Source organism: Lissotriton helveticus, chromosome 7 (genome assembly GCF_964261635.1).
Source record: "Lissotriton helveticus chromosome 7, aLisHel1.1, whole genome shotgun sequence".
Taxonomy (NCBI): domain Eukaryota; kingdom Metazoa; phylum Chordata; class Amphibia; order Caudata; family Salamandridae; genus Lissotriton; species Lissotriton helveticus.
Genome location: NC_136068.1, coordinates 1,762,887,648 through 1,762,908,956, shown reverse-complemented (window position 1 = coordinate 1,762,908,956; position 21,309 = coordinate 1,762,887,648). Strand labels below are relative to the sequence as shown.

General features: G+C 42.9%; 1 protein-coding gene across 1 annotated transcript; it reads left to right on the top strand.

The window, feature by feature from the left end:
• Positions 1-11,566: 11,566 nt before the first annotated feature.
• LOC144767686 (chemerin-like receptor 1) lies at positions 11,567-20,062 on the top strand. The gene is made up of 2 exons (XM_078651081.1): positions 11,567-11,674; positions 18,640-20,062. Exon 2 carries the CDS (start codon positions 18,659-18,661, stop codon positions 19,733-19,735), a length of 1,077 nt encoding a protein of 358 aa, XP_078507207.1. The 5' UTR covers positions 11,567-11,674; positions 18,640-18,658; the 3' UTR covers positions 19,736-20,062.
• The last annotated feature ends 1,247 nt before the right edge of the window (positions 20,063-21,309 follow it).

The following is a 21,309-nucleotide window of genomic DNA, read 5'->3' as shown; positions in this document are numbered from 1 at the left end:
ACCAAAATTTTATATTCCAATTGTTTAAGGTGGAGGACATGTAACGCTTCTCGAGACACCCCCCGCTCCAATGCAGTCTCCAGGTCTGTGATTTCAGTTTCGAGCTGAACAATTGCCTCGTTCTTACATTTCTTGGCACACCCCACCAAAGACAATGCCTGTCCCCTGATCACAGTCTTAAAAGCTTCCCACAACGAGACAGGTGAGGATACAGAACCAACATTTTCAGCAAAATACAGATCAAATGATTTAATCAATTCAGCGCGTGTCTTGGGGTTGAGGAGATACCATGGGTTAATCGGAGCCACCCTGCCTTCGGCCCCGATGCTAAGATTAAAATGAAACCAAATCGGAGAATGATCCGATATGCCCCGGGCCAGGTGTCTAATCTCTCCAATCGAGGGACTTCCATGTGGTCCCGAGTGCACGCTTAACTTACAAGAGGTACTATTGAACAGGGACTGAAACTTTATTCATATAAACAAAGCAGTGCGCTCAGAGCCCCTAACTATTACATTTCTGTATTTTACACTCTTGCCACAGAGGCGAGCTGCACGCCAAGTCAACAAAAGTTCGAGTGACCGAAATCAGTCAAAAATGCAATATGAAGAGATCTCAAAGAGCACTGAAGCCAGGGCAGACACGTTTGCTTTTCAGGAGGGTGAAGCCTCCAGAATTTATTCTTTAATTCAAGAAGAGATGACTCAGACATCCTCAAGTAGGACCAAAGCACAAAACTTAAAGCAATTAATTTACATATCCAAACGCCACGCTAATCAAAAACTTCATGCGAGCACATTGATCCGCTACCATAAAGTATTAAGGATACCGAGGGGACTACGTATTGCCCTCAAACCCTCTCTCTGTAAGAACTCGAAAGCGTTTCAGGATAAGTGGTACGCCATATTGAACCGATGTTCGTTGGATTTGATCTTGTTGATCATCGAAGAGCTCTCACTCATCTTAATAGAACTAACGAAGGAAATGGATGAACTCACAGAGGAGCTTTCCAAAATGATGACAGCAGATGAATTAGATACAGTCCTCAAGGACGCTAAGGAACAAATAGATCGTCACATCCAAGAAGTAAATGAACGGAAAATCAGAAAATTTAAACGAGACACACTCGATTATAAATTAGGGGAAGTGTACACATGGGCAGATGTGTACGCCCAGAGGAGGAGAAACCGCCCCTATACTCCGTTCACTGACACCTCGTCATCGGGAAGCGATGCCACAAATCGACCACCGCCTAACAGAAACTATCCACCAAGGCAGGCACAACAAGTTGATAAAACGGGCACATCAACAGTGAGAAAAGAGGGAACAACAGGGACAGAAAAACCAACCACCTCAGCAGTTATCAACATCGTAGACGAGCATTTTTTAGAGGTAGGCCCAGGCCTACAAGAAGATCCAGGTGGGGAAAAAGAAGCTCCAAACACTCGAAGCGCTACAATAAAGATAAAGGAGAAAGAGAGAAAAAAAACCACACCCAAGAGCACCTAGTAATCAACATTTCCAAGTATAAATTGACGACACAGGAATTAGAAGTTTTGGAAAAAGGCACTTCTTTTGTACCAACAACCCCTACCAATTCACTCGAACTTGACATAAGTTTTTTCAAACTTATGCGCAAATTGAGGCTGCGCTACTTTTTTGATCACATTGTGGATAAACCGTACACAACTGAACAAGACCAACTCAAAGGATTACGAGCAAGAAGCACGTACATGGCTCCCACCAGCCACAAGACCTTAGACCTTTTCGAAACCTTGGTTAGGCAAGATTTGAGTAGGCTCAAGTTCGATAAAAAACCCAGGAGAAACCTCACCAACAAGGATTTGGATGTCCTAAAAAAACTGGCACATAACAAGGATATTCTTTGCACTAAAGCAGACAAAGGCGGAGGCCTAGTCATAATGGATGCCAACATGTATCAATTGAAACTAGAAGAACATCTAGCAGACTCCAACACCTATGCTGAATTAAATGGGAACCCGACAAAAGAGTATGCCAAAAAATTGTCCGAATTGGTTGTCCAAGCAAGGGAGAATGGTACCATCAATGACAAAACAAAAAACTTTTTGCTTAAGGAGAACCCTAGTAGCCCGACGTTTTATATGATTCCGAAGGTACACAAGAACTTATGGGATCCACCATTGCGTCCCATCGTATCCACGAGAAACAGTATTCATGAATCCACCGGTCAATTCATCGATAAATACATGCAACCCACTGTACAAAACATGGCTACATACATCAAAGATTCCACGGACTTCTTAACAAGACTAAGCCTTTTGGAAATTGATGAGAATGAGGAATTACTATTATGCACAGCAGACGTTAAGGCTTTGTACACCTCGATACCCCACGGAGCTGGGATAGAAGCGATGGAGCAAGCAATCTTAACGACTGAACACAATGAACAAATGCAAGTCTTTTTGATGGAGTTGATAATTTTTACGCTCTATCATAGTTACTTCAAGGTCAACAACAAGTGGTACCAACAACTGGTTGGAACCTCAATGGGCAACTGCGCCGCCCCGGTATATGCTAATCTTTATATGAAGGCGTATGAGGAACACTTCATTTTGAACAATCCTACTTGGACCAGCAATCTGAAAATGATAGTTCGTTATATTGATGACATCTTCATCATTTGGAAGAACAGTGAAGAATTACTTCAACGGGTACTGACTGAACTGAACTCAAAAAATGAGCGAATAGAACTCACCTGGGAAACGTCTAAATCTTCCATTACCTTTTTGGACGTTCGAGTGAAGCTGCATCAGGGTAAAATAGAAACGGAGATGTACAGAAAACCCACTGATAGAAACAACACTGTCCACTTTCAAAGCTTTCACCAGGATTCGTTGAAAACTCATTTACCGACATCTCAGATGATGAGGGCAAAAAGAATCACCTCTGAGACACATAAAGTGCAAGATACATTGGAAACCATGGGCGAAAGATTTCGAAAGAGAGGATATCCAACAGCCCTGATCAACAAATCCATCGACAAGGTTCAAAGCATCCCTAGAGCAGAACCTCTAAAGACTCGGGTCAAGGCGAAGCAAGAAAGAATGACCATAGTGTCTAAATATTCAACGATGAGCCATAAATATAAGCGCATCATACGAACGCATTGGAATATCCTACGAGCTGAAAGTGACTTTGACAAAAGTTTTGAACAACAGCCTATTTTTGCCTTCACCAGAGGCAAAAACCTTGGAGAACTACTAAAACAAAAGAAACTGAAAGTAGAGACATACCGAGGCACTAGACCTTGCCTTCAATGCGGGCACTGCAACAACATTATCAGGGGCAGCGCAATAACACATCCTATGAAAGGACATCAGATTAAGCTCCGTGTAAATGCGACCTGTGACACGACAAATGCTATCTATATGTTGAAATGTCCTTGCGGAAAGGTTTACGTAGGCAAAACCACTCGCAAGATAAAAACAAGATTAAATGAGCACAAGTCCAACATCAGGACAGGTAACATCAAGTCAGCAGTAGCAGCTCATTTCAAGGAAGAGAAACACAACGTGTCCCAACTACAGTTTGCAGTTTTGGAAGTGATTGACAAAATTGAAGGAAGGGACAATAACAGATTCCTTCTTCAACGTGAAAACAATTGGATGTATTTGTTAAATTCACATAAGCCTTTTGGGCTCAATGATCGCGTTGAATTTACATGTTATTTGTAAATATTTGTGAATTGGCATAGACAAGCGCGTTTTGCTTTTCCTACAGATTTGGGTGCATGAGTCATCCACCACAATTGTACATAGTAGGGTTAGTGGTATCACACAGTCACATCTCACCATTTGACTTATTTTCTCGTTAATTTCTTGTTTTTTACACTCACTTTAGAACTGACACATTTTGCCCCCAAGAGCGGCTCAATGACGTTTTTTTATAGCCAGTTTTAGATACTTTATTGACTATTGTACGCGCAGATTCAGATACCATTAGGGAGGATTAGGTCGCTCCCATTGGCTGTGGCCCCGACCACGTGATCGGGAGCCCGACGAATGAAAGCGATGGATACCAAATGCTTGCACTATGGGTTTGTTAAAGGCTCAGTAAGTGGACCGGCATCGCGCTAATGCCGGCACCGTTATTGCGGAAATGCAAACAGCATAGACAAGACGTGTTTCTTCACGTGCATGAAGTAAGTAACTTTGCATATGCCAACAGCCCGTAGTAATAAGAGGTGTGAAGTCCCTAGTCTAAGCGTTTTCCTATATTAAGTTTGTCCCTCGTTTTTTCTATAAACAGCGTTCTGATGGTTTAAACGGTTAGCACAAGGAGTACTATAAGTGAGTGCCGTACTGGCGTTTTTTCTTGGCACTATGTAGCACACAGCATGTTTTCACTTGGGTGACATCACAATTCGAGCACAACGTTTGTATTTCGTTTTGATGCGCATTTACAATCATGTATGAAATGTGTTTTTGATTTGCCATGTTATCATTCCAATATTGACACAGAATACTGTTATGCCTTGTTTTCAGCTCATATGGTCCCAGATGAAGGTCATAACGACCGAAATGCATTGGATTGACCTAATGAAATAAATGCGTACCCAGAATGTTTAAACAAAAAGTAAAAGGAAGCATTATGGAAAAATAAAGAACATGAACAGTTAAACTTTTGTGTGAAACTTTTGAGGAACGCTGGGTAATCCCCAGTTGGACTGTATAGCAGTGCATCAAGGGATGCTTTCACCTTTCTAGAGGAAGGCACAACTTTTTGTCTTGTAACAGAACGACATCAGGCAAAAGGCGCCGCAGCAGCTGCATGACCACTCCTCTCTATATGCGATCACCCAACCCATTCACATTCCAGCTCAATACCTTCAAACCTCTACCCCCCCATCCCAGTCCGAAATGAACTCCCATCGCAAAACGAGCATCACACCAGTGTCAAAGATAATGAAAGTACCATGCCTTGAAAAAGAAAAAACAAACAATTCCAAAACACGTCCCCCCTCCCCCCAAGGTTCCCAACACAACTCCCCCCCACCCTGCACCCCTGCACCGACTCAAAAGCCACCCCAATTTGCAGTGTGCCTGTCGCCCTAGCAATTACAAACATAAACTAATCTACACAAAGAAAACCCCAGAGGAGGAAAGGGTCCCGCCATCCCCGCTACCTCCGAGGATACAAACGGAATGATCAAAGAAAACAGAAAAAGTTAGTGAACTCCGGCTGATCACGCTGAAAATTGTTCCGGACACAGGCACCGTAATCATTCTTGGTCCATCAGTCCCCCTTCCGCACCACCAGCATGTTCCTGGCCAGCGCGGCGAGTCGGCAAAGTGTCCAACCAATCACTCACTTCCTCAGGCCTGACAAAGAAAAATGTTCGATTGTCATACTCAACACGCAGTCGGGCCGGGAATAACATAGCATATTTTAGTACCATGTCTCTTAGTCGCCGTTTCACACCTTGAAATCCCATACGTTGTTTCTGGACCGATTGAGAAAAATCTGGATAAAAATTCACAGCGGCGTTCTCGAACTGCGTAGGGCCGCTTGTCCGTGCCACCTGCAAAATGCCGTGGCGATCTCTAAAGTTGAAGATCCGTGCAATAATCGGACGGGGGGGGAAACCGGGCTTCGCCTGTCCCCCTGGCACTCTGTGTGCACGTTCGATGGCAAAGAATTTGCTCAGGCCCTTTGGTGCCAGATGATTAAGAATGAGGTCCTCCACTCGAAGATCAGTGGCGAGTGGACTAGATTCTTCCGGGACCCCAATAATACGCACGTTATTGCGCCGTGCACGGCCTTCAAAATCCTCCAAGCGATGAGCAAAAAAGTCATTAGCAGATCGAAGATTGCGCACTTCTGTTTGCAAGTCGGACATGTCCGTGGTAAGGCTGGATGTCTTCAGGTCTAATGACTTCACTTTCTCATTCGTCTTGGCAAGTCAGTGCGAATGAGGTTGACATCGATAGCCACCGTGTCATATCTGATGGATTTGATCCTTCCTGACTGGAAGGACCCAGTCAGTAAGCCTGGCACAGTACACCTCGGATGTCTGCAACCTCATCTGCGGACCGTCTTCAATGTATTCCCTCTAACAAGCATCATCTGCTCTCATAATATTAGCTTATTAATGTATGGGTTGACCCAGTTAAAGTTACGGGGACCTGGGTAGGTTACGTTAGTGAAAAGAGAGGGGTCCCAGTAGCAAAGGAACATATAATCACATAAATGAAAAATAATCAAAGAAACATGACTTAAGTCCACACTGTTTACTTCACAATGGGAATGCGTATTAAATATGCGGTATCAATATACACAATAGTCAATCAATAATTTACATGGTGCCCCAATTACAGTAACGGGGAGAGGGGGGGGGTATGGTGTTGTGGTGGTTGTGGGGAATTCGTGAGGGAAAAAGTGAGAATTCCTTAAGTGACAGTGAAATCAACAATTGTCAATTATTAAACAAGGTTACAAACTATGTACAGTGAGATGAGACAAAAATGTTCATAGAATTATTCAAAGAATGTCATACTCCAAATAGTTCAATTAATGAGGATAGTAGGGAATGGAGTTGACGATGGAAAATGGACGTATGTCGACGTTTCGACCCTTTGAGGTGCAGATATTAGTGGTTATCTTGCCGTAGGGTCTTCATCAGGACTGGAGGGGCACACACCCACAGAGGTGGTAGAGACAGGACCAAGACTGGTGTATACAACGTGTCCCTGGTAGATCGTCACGTGTAATAGTAGTAGTGAAATTATTGCTGGTATGGATCAAGGTCGGAATTACCCTCGAGGGTCGATTCCGTGCGCCGTCGTGTGAGCACGTCCGGCTAGGAGAAAGGTCCGTGTCGATAAGGATTGGGGTTGCGAATACTCGGATTGGTCGGTTCCGAATGCCGTCATGTGAAAACGTCCGGCTAGAATGTGGGTCCGTCTCAGTTCGGGCAAAACCTTGCTCGTTGGGAATCGATCTTGGACTGAATCCTTCGGAGATCGCGGCAGGCTGTCACAGTCTGACCCACATTCTAGCCGGACGTTTTCACATGACGGCATTCGGAACCGATCCATACCAGCAATAATTTCACTACTACTATTACACGTGACGATCTACCAGGGACACGTTGTATACACCAGTCTTGGTCCTGTCTCTACCACCTCTGTGGGTGTGTGCCCCTCCAGTCCTGATGAAGACCCTACGGCAAGATAACCACTAATATCTGCACCTCAAAGGGTCGAAACGTCGACATACGTCCATTTTCCATCGTCAACTCCATTCCCTACTATCCTCATTAATTGAACTATTTGGAGTATGACATTCTTTGAATAATTCTATGAACATTTTTGTCTCATCTCACTGTACATAGTTTGTAACCTTGTTTAATAATTGACAATTGTTGATTTCACTGTCACTTAAGGAATTCTCACTTTTTCCCTCACGAATTCCCCACAACCACCACAACACCATACCCCCCCCTCTCCCCGTTACTGTAATTGGGGCACCATGTAAATTATTGATTGACTATTGTGTATATTGATACCGCATATTTAATACGCATTCCCATTGTGAAGTAAACAGTGTGGACTTAAGTCATGTTTCTTTGATTATTTTTCATTTATGTGATTATATGCTCATAATATTAGCACCCTCTCCTACAACTATGACATGCAAATCATTCTCTCCCTCACAGAAAAAATGTCCAATACATTCCAAGATCAAGTTCAATACCAGCATGACTCATCCACTGGATGAAGACCAACACTACTAAGAATGAAACTGTGCTCTTCGGAAAGAGCACATCACTGTTGAACTCCACCTAGTGACCAACAGATTCTCTCCCACATGAAAACATTCCCAGTACTTGGAAAAAGAGCTATCTATGGCATCTGTGTCCCAAACATATTGAACCAGCGGAGGATTACAAGTATCTGGGAGTCTACTTAGACAAAGAAGGATCGTTTACCCGTCAACAAGAGATCAAAAGGAAAGGGACGATCCTTGCCTTAACCATGAAAAGCTTATCAGCCAAACTACTGGGCCCTACGCTGAGCCCTCTCTTAGTGGTAGCACGGGCCAAAATGCTACCTACTATTACCTATGGCAGTGAAGCACTGCGTGGGAGAGATACCATTCTTCTGGACAAAACGCTTTTAAAAGCATACAGAACTTTGTTCAGCCTCCCGAACTATAGCTCCCTGGCGCAAATCTGACTGGAGTTCGGCCTGTTAAAGCAAACCTAGGCCAGCTACGGAGCATATATCAACTGCTGGAATAAAATCAGAACATCAAATCCTAACACATTAAATCACCTGTTGTGGCAAGAACTACAAAAGAGGGAGAATTTGCCTGCAAGACTGTACCTTCAGGAGGCACTGGCAAACACAGGCTTATCACCCTTATGGGATACACAGTCACCATTCAATTTTAAAAAAATGAGTTTGGAGTTTGGAACTCGCTGAAAATACAGTCACTGGTGGAGGACAAATCTACTTTTTCTGTCAGAACGCATGCTTGGATGACCTTGAATTCGTACAAGAACCTAGCCCCGCAACAATACTTTAACCTGGGCTATCCGAAAGCACCTAAACTAAAATTCCTAAAGTTACGACTCTGAGTGATGCCATGCACTCAGCATCTTCCACCATGGAAAAGAATGCAGACTTTCACAGTATGCAGCTTGTGAAAAAATGGCCATGAGGACATCATCCACACCATCTGTTCTTTCACGGAGATGCTTCAAGAAAGGAGGCAACTACTAAAAATTCCCTTTAATCAAAGGAGGATTCGGAGAAGGCGGCAGGCAGTGTTGGCATGGGGACATCATCCACACCATCTGTTCTTTCACGGAGATGCTTCAAGAAAGGAGGCAACTACTAAAAATTCTCTTTAATCAAAGGAGGATTCGGAGAAGGCGGCAGGCAGTGTTGGCATGCTTTGACCCAGCATCACCGCAATTAAACACTAGACCAGTTAGATTTCTCTAAGCAGCCCGGGCAAAAATGCTAAACTGACACTAAAGCTATTGGGCTTTGGAGTCTCTAGCCGATTAATTTTCGCAGGGCGAGCCCCAGTCGATGCAAGTGACTGGGTTACTTACAAAGGTCGCTCCCGCATGTCTAAATTTGTATTTTTTAAAGCAATAGAAGCATTTTACATTTCCAGTAGGATGATATTTTATTACTGTGGTCGAATATTTTATATATGGTTTTATTTTCGCTTGTATTGCAATGGTTTTAAGTAACTCTGCAAAATAAAATAAACTTCCAAACTTCCAGTACTTGGATCAAGTTCAACGCCCGCATGACTAAAATCACCCACTGGATGAAGACCAACACCACCACAAACAAACTTGTGATCTTTGTGATGAGCGCATTACTGTGGGACTCCATCTAGTAGCCAACAAAGCTAGGATGACGCCCTACCACCAATTCCAAGAACCTCAATATTATCATTAACAGCAAACTTGATATGATATTCAAGGTAAATGTCGTCACTGCTGCTTGCTTCCAAACCGTGAAGATCGGCCTCACCGGTACCTGCTTCGGTTTGCTCCGGATGCTCCGCAAGTTTCTTCCCATACTATCGGAAGACCACAGGAAGATAACGGTACAGGCGATAATCGGTTCGAGACTAGATTACTCCAACATTCTGTATCTCGGCCTACCGGAGTATCTGCTACAACGACTGCAGGTGGTCCAGAATTCGGCAGCTCGGGCCATTTTCGGTCTATCAGGCCGTGCTCGAACTTCTGGTCTCCTGCAGGCACTTCACTGGCTTACCATCCAGAAGCGGATAACTTTCAAGGCCCTGACCCTGGCTCATAAAGCTCTTTATGCGTCAGGAGCCAAATACCTCCACAAAAGGGTAGTTTTCTATCACCCTACAAGACCTTTGAGATCTGGATCCTTGTTTCTTGCGGCGGTCCCTCGGATTAAGAGGGCTCGCATAGGAGGCCGTTCTTTCAGATTGTTGGCGCCCCAGCTCTGGAACACTTTACCACTGACTTTGCGCAGTACCTCTAACTTACTGACGTTCAGGAAGTGCCTTAAAACCTGGCTTTTTGCTTCTTAGATTTTAGTTTCCTAGGTGAGTCTGTATCCCCCTTTTATTCTGTTTCTGCCCTTTCTTTTCAGTTGTGTTATGATACAGGTGTGTATTGAAAAGCGCCGGGACACTCTTTGAGTAGCCGTGCGCTATATAAAACAAATATAACATAACATAACATAACATACCAAGATGCTGAGGAAGGTTTTTGAATGGCTCCCAAGCAGCACCGGCAAACCGACATTCATATCCTGGTCACAATCAAGCTTGACTAAGGGAACAACCTCTGTGCCAGGATTAACAAAAACAATCACTAGAAGGCTTCAAACCATTCAGAGCTCAGCAGCCAGAATCACTGTCTACCTCCTACACCACACTCACATCACACCACAGGTGAAGAAGCTTCACTGGTTCCCCATTCACAAACAAGCACAATTCATACTCCTCACCCACACTTTCAAGGCACTGGCCCAGCATACCTTAACAATTGCATATGCTTCCACAACCTTCTAGACAACTCCGCTCATCCAGACTCTTACATGCACAAATACCACGCATCCATAAAACCAGACCGGTGGTCGAGCTTTTTCCTACATCACTCCTAAAACATGGAACAACCTGCCTCTACATATCAGAACCTCCATCTCACTTCTTGAATTCCGCAAAAAGTTGAATACCTTGCTTTTCGAGTAGTCCCATTAACATCTAGGTGTGCCTAGACTCACACCTGCTCAGTGCCGGTATATCCTCCTGGGTGATAGTGCACTCTAAAAATCTTCATAACATGTCATACAGTGTTTCTATTATTGAACCCGATTATTGCCCTACATTTAGTTCACAGATTTTCTTCCTTTTCTCATGTCAAAGTTCATTCTCATATTCACACCAATGGGCAATATTTCTCCATAAATGCTACATTGCGTGAAAGTGGGTGTGCCGAATGAATGTTGGTAAGATTTCTTGCTCAAAAAAGAAAAACAAAATGTGAAAAGTATCATTTTAAATAAGAAAACTCACATGCCGAAACTTAGTGAACTATCGGTAGTAATCAGAAAATCTTTGTAACTTTGCATGCCGTTGTTAAGGGGTGATTTTCCTGACCAGGCACACAAATGCAAGTTACAGGAGACCAGTTAATACATTTACCTATAATGTCCGCATGTTTCGCACATGCAAGTCTGTGTGCACATTTGCATGTGCTTACTTTTTTTTAACATATTTTTGTTATTGCTATAAATATTACCTCCATAGTTTACAGACACCCGCAAGGCTACTGTTGCTCACATGTCTCTTGCAGCTTAACAGTTCTCCCCACTGGTTCCAGTATTATCAGCCTCATGAAACCCAACTTGCCCATGTTTGGACATGTGCATCAGATACTCAACAATATGTCAGATGGAAATCATGAATGTCACATGCTGCAGCAGATAGCAGGGACCAATCGTTATATGTTTCTGATGATATCACTGCCCCAGGGGATGGGAGGGTCCAGAACACAAAGACAACAAGCGGATGACTTTAGAAGCCATTCGTGGGAAAGGGGAGGAAGAGGAACCTTAAGGAGTAAAGAGAACAAGGAACCAAAAGGAGGACAGGTGCAAGCTGTTGCATTGATTCACAGGTACGGAGAGAGTGAGGAATAAGGGCTGTGGGATAGCAAGGCATAGCTTATGCTCGATTGGTGGTCCCGTAGAAAAGACTGACATTGACAACCCAAACCAGCACACTGCTAAACCCCAGTTTGACTGACACTGCCTCTGTCCTAGCAGCTTTCATGGGGCTCCATCGTTGCCATATATGGTTTATGCCCCTGGCTCCAGCATTCTGGAGTTCATATGAGTCTGCAGGCAGAGAGAGATGGGCAATTCCTATCTCCTGACACATGGACAGTACATAGTGTATGGAGTCAAGAAAAACAAGTATTCATCTTTATTTTCTCCACTGGACATTTAGGGCCTGATTATGATTGCGGTTTTCCCGCGTCCTCCGGGCCGGCGGAAGCCACCGCCGGCCCGGAGGATGCGGGAAAACCGCAGCGGACTGAAAAAGACCCCCCGCCAGATTAGGATGGCTGGGGGATCGTTTTTCAGTCCGCAGCTTTTCCGCCGCCGTCGCCTCCCGTTCGCGGCGGAAAAGCACTAACATGGCCATATTAGGATGACTGGAGGAACATGCATTTACACGGCGGCATTCCTGCCGTGTAAAGGCTTACGGATTTTTGTTTGGGGGCCCGTTGCGGGCCCCCAGGGGTGAAGGGGGGTAGGAGGTGCACATGGGGGGTACCTATGGTACCCCCCTGCATTTGCCTGCACAAAGCGGCAGGCACCGCGAGGTGCCTGCCGCTTTGTGCATGCAAATGCACACCTTACATTTTTATCATTGCGGCGGGTGCTGCTTCAAGCAGCACCCGCCGCAATGATAAAAATACAGGATGTGACCACCAGGGTGGCGGTCACATCCTAATTTGCATGAAGGGACTGCCTCTGCCCCTGCGGACGGTCCCTCCTACTCTATGGTGGCGGACGGACTCAGGTCCGTCCGCCATCATAATCGGCCCCTTAGTCCCGATTTTGTGCACCACAGACCCTTTATTTGTCAGTTTATTGTATGGATGTGTGGAAATGGATTGTCTAAAGCAAAGGTAAGATTGGTATTCAAAAGTTTAAGTGGTTCGAACTTTCACCTAGGATTCATTAATGCGAAACATGTACCATTATGGTGAGCCCTTTAAGGAAATGCAAGGAGTTGTAAGCTCAGCTTGCATTACTAACAGAGTTTCCAGAATATAAACGTATACAGATGTTTGTAAAATGTAAAAATGTTGTGGTGATGTTTCTTGATTGTTTGCAAATACACACAGAAACCTGAAAGCAGGCTGGATGGTTGCTTTGATTTCAAAATAAAATGTGCACAAAAAAATTGCAACTTTGAAAAGAATATTTTGAAATACGATGTTGCAACTTTAAATACTATTTCTCTGTGGGGGTATTTGGTAAAACGTGTTTGATGCATGCAAATGTTAAAAAAAGATAAATAGTGGAGAATGTTGTTAACATAAAGAAAGAGAACATGCAGGTACATATTCTTATATTGGTGCGGAAAAAAGACTTTGAGGAACTCACACGAGGTAACAGAATTAGGTCTGGAAAACATACTCCTAGTAAACGTTTGGGTTTCGGTCAATTTCAATTCTTATGGGGGATATATTGATAGCTGCCCTGAAACACAGCTCCGCCACTTTTTTCCATTGGCATTTTATTTTGTCACTATAATTGTGTGGTTTTCTGATTGATGGTTGTATTTGTTTTAGTCTATCCATCTATTCTTTGCTCCTGATGTGGGGCATAGCCTGTTTACCATCTCTCTGTTTGACTCCTGTTATCCTTCTACAAGTTCCTGATTTTTGGGAACTGTATTTTCTATTCCTTAAAGCATTCAATGAGAGTGCATGTGATTCCCTCATTCTACGTTTCCCCCACTTCTCCTAGCACAAGTATTTTCATAGCATTAAAAATGTCAATTTTCACTTTCTTTTTCATTTGAGGAACTCTCACTGCAAATACAGTTTTGCCCTTTCATTATTTCTACCCTGCACAGTTTTAAACCATTTCATCCATGGACTTCTAAGTACACTTTTCAGTTCTTACCATTAACATTATCATAATTTAAAAAACTCAAACTATGGCCTAGATGTATCAAGCCTTTTGCGAATCGCAAAGGCCGAAGTCGCAAACGGTCTTTTTGCATGTTTTGGCATGCATCAAAAATTCGCAAAATAAGGAATCGCAAAAATTTGCGATTCCTTATTTTGCCATAGCATTTAAGGAATCGCAAATTTTGCGATTCCTTAAATGCTATGTACGTAGCATTTTTAAATTGCGAATTCTGTTTAAGAAATCGCAAATTAACACCAACTTGTAGTTGATGTTAATTTGCGAATTGTTTTAAAAATGCACAATTTGGCATTTTTTAAGGTGGCATGTGACGCACACACATGCCCATAGGGCATGTATGTGCGCCATATGCACACACATGTACATTTCAGGGGTGCAGCAGGGTGTCTTTGAGACACCCCTGCACCCTTGAAATAATTCTCAAATTGCGATTAGCAAATTGCGAATTCGCAATTTGAGAATTATTTCACAATCATTCCTATGGGCCTTCTGGCCCATAGGAATGCATGGGAAATTATTCCTTATTTGCGAATTCGCAAAATGCGAATTAGCAAATAAAGTAGATTAAGGAATCGCAAAAAAATAGCGTTTTTTTACATACATTCCATTTTGCGAATTCTAAATAGCGATTCGCTAAAAATCGCTATTTAGGAATCGCAAAATGGAATCTTGATACATCTGCCCCTATGTTTTTCTTACCTGAGAGTTCATGTCCTTTTTACCAGTGTTGCCTGTGTTGCCAGTGTTGCCTACTTCTCTTTGCACATTTCTTTCATAATATAAAAAAATCTTTTATTTCGTCCTTCAAGTCACTATTAGGTACACTTTCTGATGTATACAACTTCCCCCTTTAAATCACTTTACAATATGGTTTAAGATCATGTTGAGCTCTGTTGTTGGGAGTGATGGGGAGTTACAAGTCTGTGCTGCCAAAAATGAGAGAATGGCCCCAGTGTGCAGTTCAGAGATCCGAGGAACCTGTACAGAAGAGTGATAGTGGATCAGAGGGATCGAAATGGGCAGTAGTGCAGGGCTCATTGCCCAAGAAACACTGGATGCACCTTGGATAAAGGTTTTTATATCATGCACGGTGATTTGAAAAGAGATCATTTGAAGATAGGAATCCAGTGCAGATCACTGTGATGCTGAGACACAAATTTCCATAGTGACAGTCTCAGGACCAGCTTTGGCTGCCGCATTCTGCACAATTCGAAGACTACGAAGTAAAAAATTATGAAATCCCTAATAGAGGGAACTCACATAGTCTAGGAGAAAGGAAAGTGTGAGTGGCCATTTTGCAAGTTGAAAGAGGCAGAAAAGTCAGGATTTTTCTGAGCATTTTGAGAATGAGAACACAGGATGATGCAAGTTGGTACACATGTTCAAAATTAACACCCTAGTTTTTGATGGAAGTTGTAGTAGGGACAGCTCTGAGTTTAGTAGGCCACAAAGATGACGACCAGTTGGAGCGATTGCCACCAAAGAGGAGCACTTCCACTTTCCCTATCAAGCTTAAGGGAATTAGCATGCGTCCACCTGGCCGATTCCACCAAGCATAGCCGACTCTAGCAATGGTGGTGTTTGGTGTGATAGTCTTTGTTGGTGCCCTGCAACGACCACCTTCAAGGAGAAGTTAAGGGCCAAACTAACTAAGGGGCCTATTAGGATGGCGGACGGACCAGCGTCCGTCCGCCGCCCCGAGGTGGAGGAACCGTCCGCAGGGGCAGCGGCGGTCCCTCCGTGCGAATTAGGAGGTGACCGCCACCCTGGCTTGAAGCAGCACCCGCCGCAAGGTTAAATATGCATCACTTCCATTTGCATGCACAAAACGGCAGGCACCGCACGGTGCCTGCCGCCTTGTACATGCAAATGCTGGGGGGTACCATAGGTACCCCCCATGTGCACCCCCCACCCCCGACACCCTAGGGGCCCGCAAGGGCCCCCAGAAGCTATTTTCCACATGCTTTTCCACGGCGGTAAATCCGCCGCGGAAAAGCATGTTTTCAAACACATCCTAATTTAGCTGACGGTGTCTTGCAGACACCGTCACCAAATAGCCCTCCACACCCCGCAGATCAGCGGCGGACAGACCTGCCGTCCGCCGCTGGTCCCACCGCAATCCCACCGCCATCCTAATCTGGCGGTGGGTGTTTTCTGTGGCCGCGGCGGTGAATCCGCATCCTCCAGGCCGGCAGTGGCTTCCGCCGGCCCAGAGGATGCGGATTCACCGCCATCCTAATCGGCCCCTAAATGTTCATTGTGCACAGGAACTTCTCTTTACTACATGGAAAAGAGAGAGAACAATCAACTTATATGGTTTTGTTACTCTCTCCTCTAGTGCTGGTATATAGTTGTTTGCCATGCGCCATTGGACACATCTTTACATCATAGTGCAAGTGTGTTTACATGAGGTCAAGATTAAGTTTTATTATCAAAGGGGGCCCTTCCAGAACGAAATTCTTTGATGCTTTGACAGTTTGTATGTGTGCTGTATGGTGTAGCACAAATGCTGCATTGGAAAGGTGTGCAGAAAGTAAATCCTTTCTCCAACTTTATGCCTGCTTCTAGGATGCATACGTTTTTGACATAGTGCTACTTTGTGTTACTTTTGGGCTACAGTCCAACGCAATACAGGTTTGAGCTGAAAAGTACGCTTCGAAACATCACCTTGCATGGGTTTTCATCAAGCCATATGCAAAGTGTTCTTAAATGCATCCAATAAACATAACATAGAGGATAGAGAATCATATTAATAAAATAAAATTGCTAAAAAACAAGGACTATTTATAACAATCTAAAAGTAAAAAAAATTGAGGGGAAAACAATAAGGTTCTAATCCTATGGCTTTCAATTTGCATATAGCATTTTGGTGTCAATTCATAGCTCAAAGTGCTATATTAGAAGGATTGTTACTTATAAACTCTAAGTAACAAAAGGATGCATGTGACAAAAGCAATCAGTGGCGGCAGACATTCAGAAATATCAGTGGGTTAAATGGAAGTGGTGGGGAAGGGACAGCAGGAAGCACGTGGGTTGGGGAGTGCGCTGCAAGTAGTTAATTCTAAAAAAATTATATATAATAAAATAAACCACTTACCTGGTGCTGCCAACACCTCGACCTCCTTTGCTGTTGTTCCTGTCCCATGAGCCCATAAGAAAGTATAACAACTCCCATCCAGTCCCAGTGCTGCTCTCATGCATGAGAGCACACAGGGATTGGCCTGAGCAGGCTGAAAAGACACTCCACTCAGGACAGGGAGTCTGCGCAGTTTCTCCAGCCCTGCTGTGTAATGCTGCCATGCTGGAGAAACCTAAGTGCGCATGAGGGTTTGTCCAGCTGGAGACTACTGGCCAAACACATAAGCGCACTTTGAAGTGCATATAGCACTCCACCTCCCCCCTCTCATGCCCCAGCCCCACGCCCCTGCCTGCTCATGGTGGTTCAGATTCAGAAGCTAACAAATAAGACAAAAGTAAGATATTGTTTTATTTTTTATTTGCTGGCTCTGAGCAAGTGGGGCTACATTCCTCAGCCTTTGTGGAGGATCTGCTGCTAAATAAAATACTAATATGTGATCTGCATGTCACAAGTTGCGTTTTGCAGCAGGGACATTAACCCTAAATGCTAATAAATAATGAGATAAAAGTGTGATTACACAGATGGTAGATCCCACACTCAAGTGCATTAACCACAAGAGTTATAATGCTGTGGGAATTTTCCTGAGAAACATGGCACTTACACAAAGAGCTCTACAGGCTATTCTTATCCAGGATCATCCTGTCACACTGAGGGTGCCCTCTGTTCTTTGGCAGGTGTTTTCGACAGCACCATTCGCAGATCCCTAAACCTGGCACTGCCATGGTCGAAGCGATGAAGCAAAACTGAGGGGCATGTTTACAAAAAATGACACAGCGTGGTGCTGGAAGCAATTTAGCAGCCCCAACCTGTGTCATTTGAAAAACGGTGCACCCCTGTGTTTTCCCTTGAACTGGCGTAGAATAAGCTGCCTTGTGCCAGTGCAGACACCCTGGCAAAAAATGAGGAGAAATAAAAGTGTTTCTCCTTGTTACACCACTCTATCGCTTTCAATAGCGTTAATTTTTGGTGCTGCCTCAGAATGACACATCCTTGGAAATCTGGGATAGTTATGGGTGCTGTGATGGAACGCCCACATCAACACCTATTGTATGCCCCTTTCATACAGATACCTGCGTCAAAGGGTGCAATATTTACGAGGTGGCTTTAAGCCTGGCAAAGTGTAATATGGAGCAGGACATGCGCCACCGGAGCGTTGAAAAAAAGTGACGCTCCGATGGCACAAAGCCCTTGTAAATGTGTTTCTGAGAGTCTTGAGAGTTTCGAGAATTGGAGTCCACAATTTAGGTGACATCTGCAGAGATTAAAATTACAAACCAGATGATCTAATCGGCACAGAGAGAGAATCAATATATATATTAACAGTGAAGGAACCAAAGACCATTGTCGTGTTGAAAAGAAAGGAGATAAGCCAATTTAACGTTTTACTGCAGACTCGTGTAGGAGACAAAATACAAGGCCGCAGAGAGATCCAGGGGGGTTATTTAATTGGTTGCTTTGATTTGAAAAAAACTTCAAATACATATTCTGAAGACCAATATACAGGAAGAACTGCAACTTTTAAAATACGAGTACACAAAAAATGTTTGCTCTGATGTTGACGCTGCATTTTTTTTTTTTTTTTGTGCTGTTGCTTTGTGTCCCTGATACATGTTTAACTATCAATATCATAATTTTGGCAAAATTCATGTTCGTATCCTATTTTCTTTAATATTCACATTTAGTCATTTTAAATTTGCTGAAAGTTATATTTGTTTCTGTTTGCTCTGGAGCAGACATTTGACAAAAATATATCAAAATATTTTTTCTTTTCAGGAAAAGATTATTATATAGCATGGAGAACTTCACTGACAGTCTGAATATACTTCTGTTAAACTCAACAACTATAGAGACAACTCCACTTGACGCCGAATACAATATTTATTACAACATAAGAATGTTCTCCATGGTGTCTCATATAATCACTTTCCTTCTGGGAATATCAGGCAATGGGATTGTGATAGGTATCTGTACGTTCAAGATGACCAAGACCGTGAATGTCATCTGGTTCCTTAATTTGGCCATTGCAGACTTCATCTTTAATGTTTTCCTCCCCCTTCGTATTTCATCAGAGGCAATGGATGGATATTGGCCCTTTGGCAGATTTTTGTGCAAGATCAGTCACATGGTTTTATATCTAAACATGATGGCAAGCATCTCCTTCCTCGTGGTGATCAGCATTGATCGATGCGTTTCGGTGCTGTATCCATTCTGGTCCCGAAGACATAGAACACCCAACTTAGCATGCAAGGTTGCTTTTGTCACATGGTTGCTCTCAGTCATTGTCAGTTCTCCATATCCAGCATTTTATGACACCGTAGCCGATTGGGAGGGTAATGATACATTTTGCTTTAGGAGTTATGCTGTTCCTTATGAAGATTTTTCTGAACAAGCCTTTAAAATCATGGCGTTGCGCCACAAAGTCATGATCATAACTCGATTTTTAACCATGTTTGTAGTCCCATTCATCATCATCATTATTTGCTATGGAGCGATCACAATGAAGATCAAGCAACGACCATACCACAGAACCTCCAGCCGGCCCTTCAGGATAATCATCACTATCTTGGTCCTGTTCTTCATCTGTTGGTTTCCATTCCATTCCTTACCCTTGCTTGATGCATCAGAATATATACTTTGGCCTTTCATTGTCCATATGATTGCTGAACCTCTTGCAACCTGTCTGGCCTACTTTAACAGCTGCCTCAATCCTATCCTGTACTTCTGCATGGGCAGAGACTTCAAAGAAATGTTCAGATGGACTATTTTATCAGTGTTTGAAAGAGCTTTCAATGAGGAACAAACTCTGGCCACGTTGGACAGCAGGAGCCCACCTAAATCATCAAGTGAGGTGGAATCGTGTATGCTCTAAACCTTTCTTGAGCTTGTGCAAAGAAAGTGACCCCTATACATGAATGTGTCATTCTCCAGTGTGGTTTTCTACAAATATGGTTTAATTGAAGTTAATCATTCTTGTTCTAAAATCATCATATGTACTTTTACTAAAAATGGCAGTGAAGGTTTTTATATGTGTGTATATTGTCAATGTTATAGATTTACATTTTATAATGCTCCCTCCATTTTCCAGAACACGTCTTTCGAAGTATTTTATATTGACATCTGTATATGAATTGCCAAAAAGAAGTTGAAAGCATTACTTTTCTTAGGAATGGCTCAACAAAGTTTTTTTTCTTCATAACTTTGTCCTGTTTGTAGTCAATTATTATTTTATACGTTTGTACTAGGGTTGTACAATTATCTAACATTATTGGTATTTCATGTGGACGAGAATGAGTGCTAAAACAGTATAATAAAGATGTAATGTAAACAAGCAACAATATTCCAATTTTAAGATGATTTAATCTCTAAATTCCTCATAAAGATTTTTTAATTCAGTATTTTCTTTCCCGTGCCACAGGATTACAGGACTAGTCCCTACAAATAATTTTCCAACAAGCTTGCAATGCCAAGTCCTCAAATGACCAAATACGAGAAGGCAACAAGGCAAGAAACAACCCTGGACCAATCCCCAATGTCATGGTGTTTACTTGCAATCCTATTACTGCCGAAACCTTCTGACTCGAAGCCCTTTCAGCTCATTAATAGCCCAAGACAACATTCATGTCCAACTCCTATCTACTTGATCACTGGTCTTCAACAACTACTCGAAACTAAATACACCCACAATAGTCCCAGTTGCATCTTGGAATTCTAAATAAAGTATTTAAATTTGTTCACGAAATCTGTTTAAACACTGATGTTTGTCGGGCAACCACTCAGTGTAATTAGGGTATCACCCGCCTCCCAAATATGTTGAGTACTATTGTAATGATTAGCAACAATTGTGTTTCTTTGATTACAAACAATATGTGTCACTGGTAGCAAGCAACATAGGAAGAAATGGTCCATATGCAAGGCATCAGGTAGTACCCTCATTCATTTTTTTAAAAAAAAGCCTTTAACCAAATTGTAATAGTTAATCAAGATCAGGTGGGGGATCTGACCATCCTATCACTATGGTACCTTGATCATGCATTGGACTGAATGTAATATATGATTTTAAGAAGTGCAATAGACTACTATCTTCAACCTGTTTAGGCAATATACATTTGCAAACCAGATTAAACATGGTTGCACAGAGTGTGAACTGCAAATGGTCATCTGACTGTGACCATCACACTTCACCATGTACACATTCTAGGATTTGTTTTGCACGTGTGACAGTATTGACTGGCTCCTGCTCCTTTCTTCTGTCTAAAAGCAGAGAAAAAGTTGCAAATCTTGTCTCTTTCTAAATCAAATAAGCAATCCTTAAATCTTCATAGTTTGCTTATACTATTGCTATTAGTCCAGTCCTGAATATTGGACTAGATCATGCCTCTTTTGGTGGTTACTGATTTCAAATGTTCGGAGTATATTTTTAGAATCCGCTGTTGGCTCCTGAGA

What these genes read in the sequence shown, in the direction of transcription:
- LOC144767686 (XM_078651081.1), top strand. Translation starts at nt 18,659, where the DNA reads ATGGAGAACTTCACTGACAGTCTGAATATACTTCTGTTAAACTCAACA.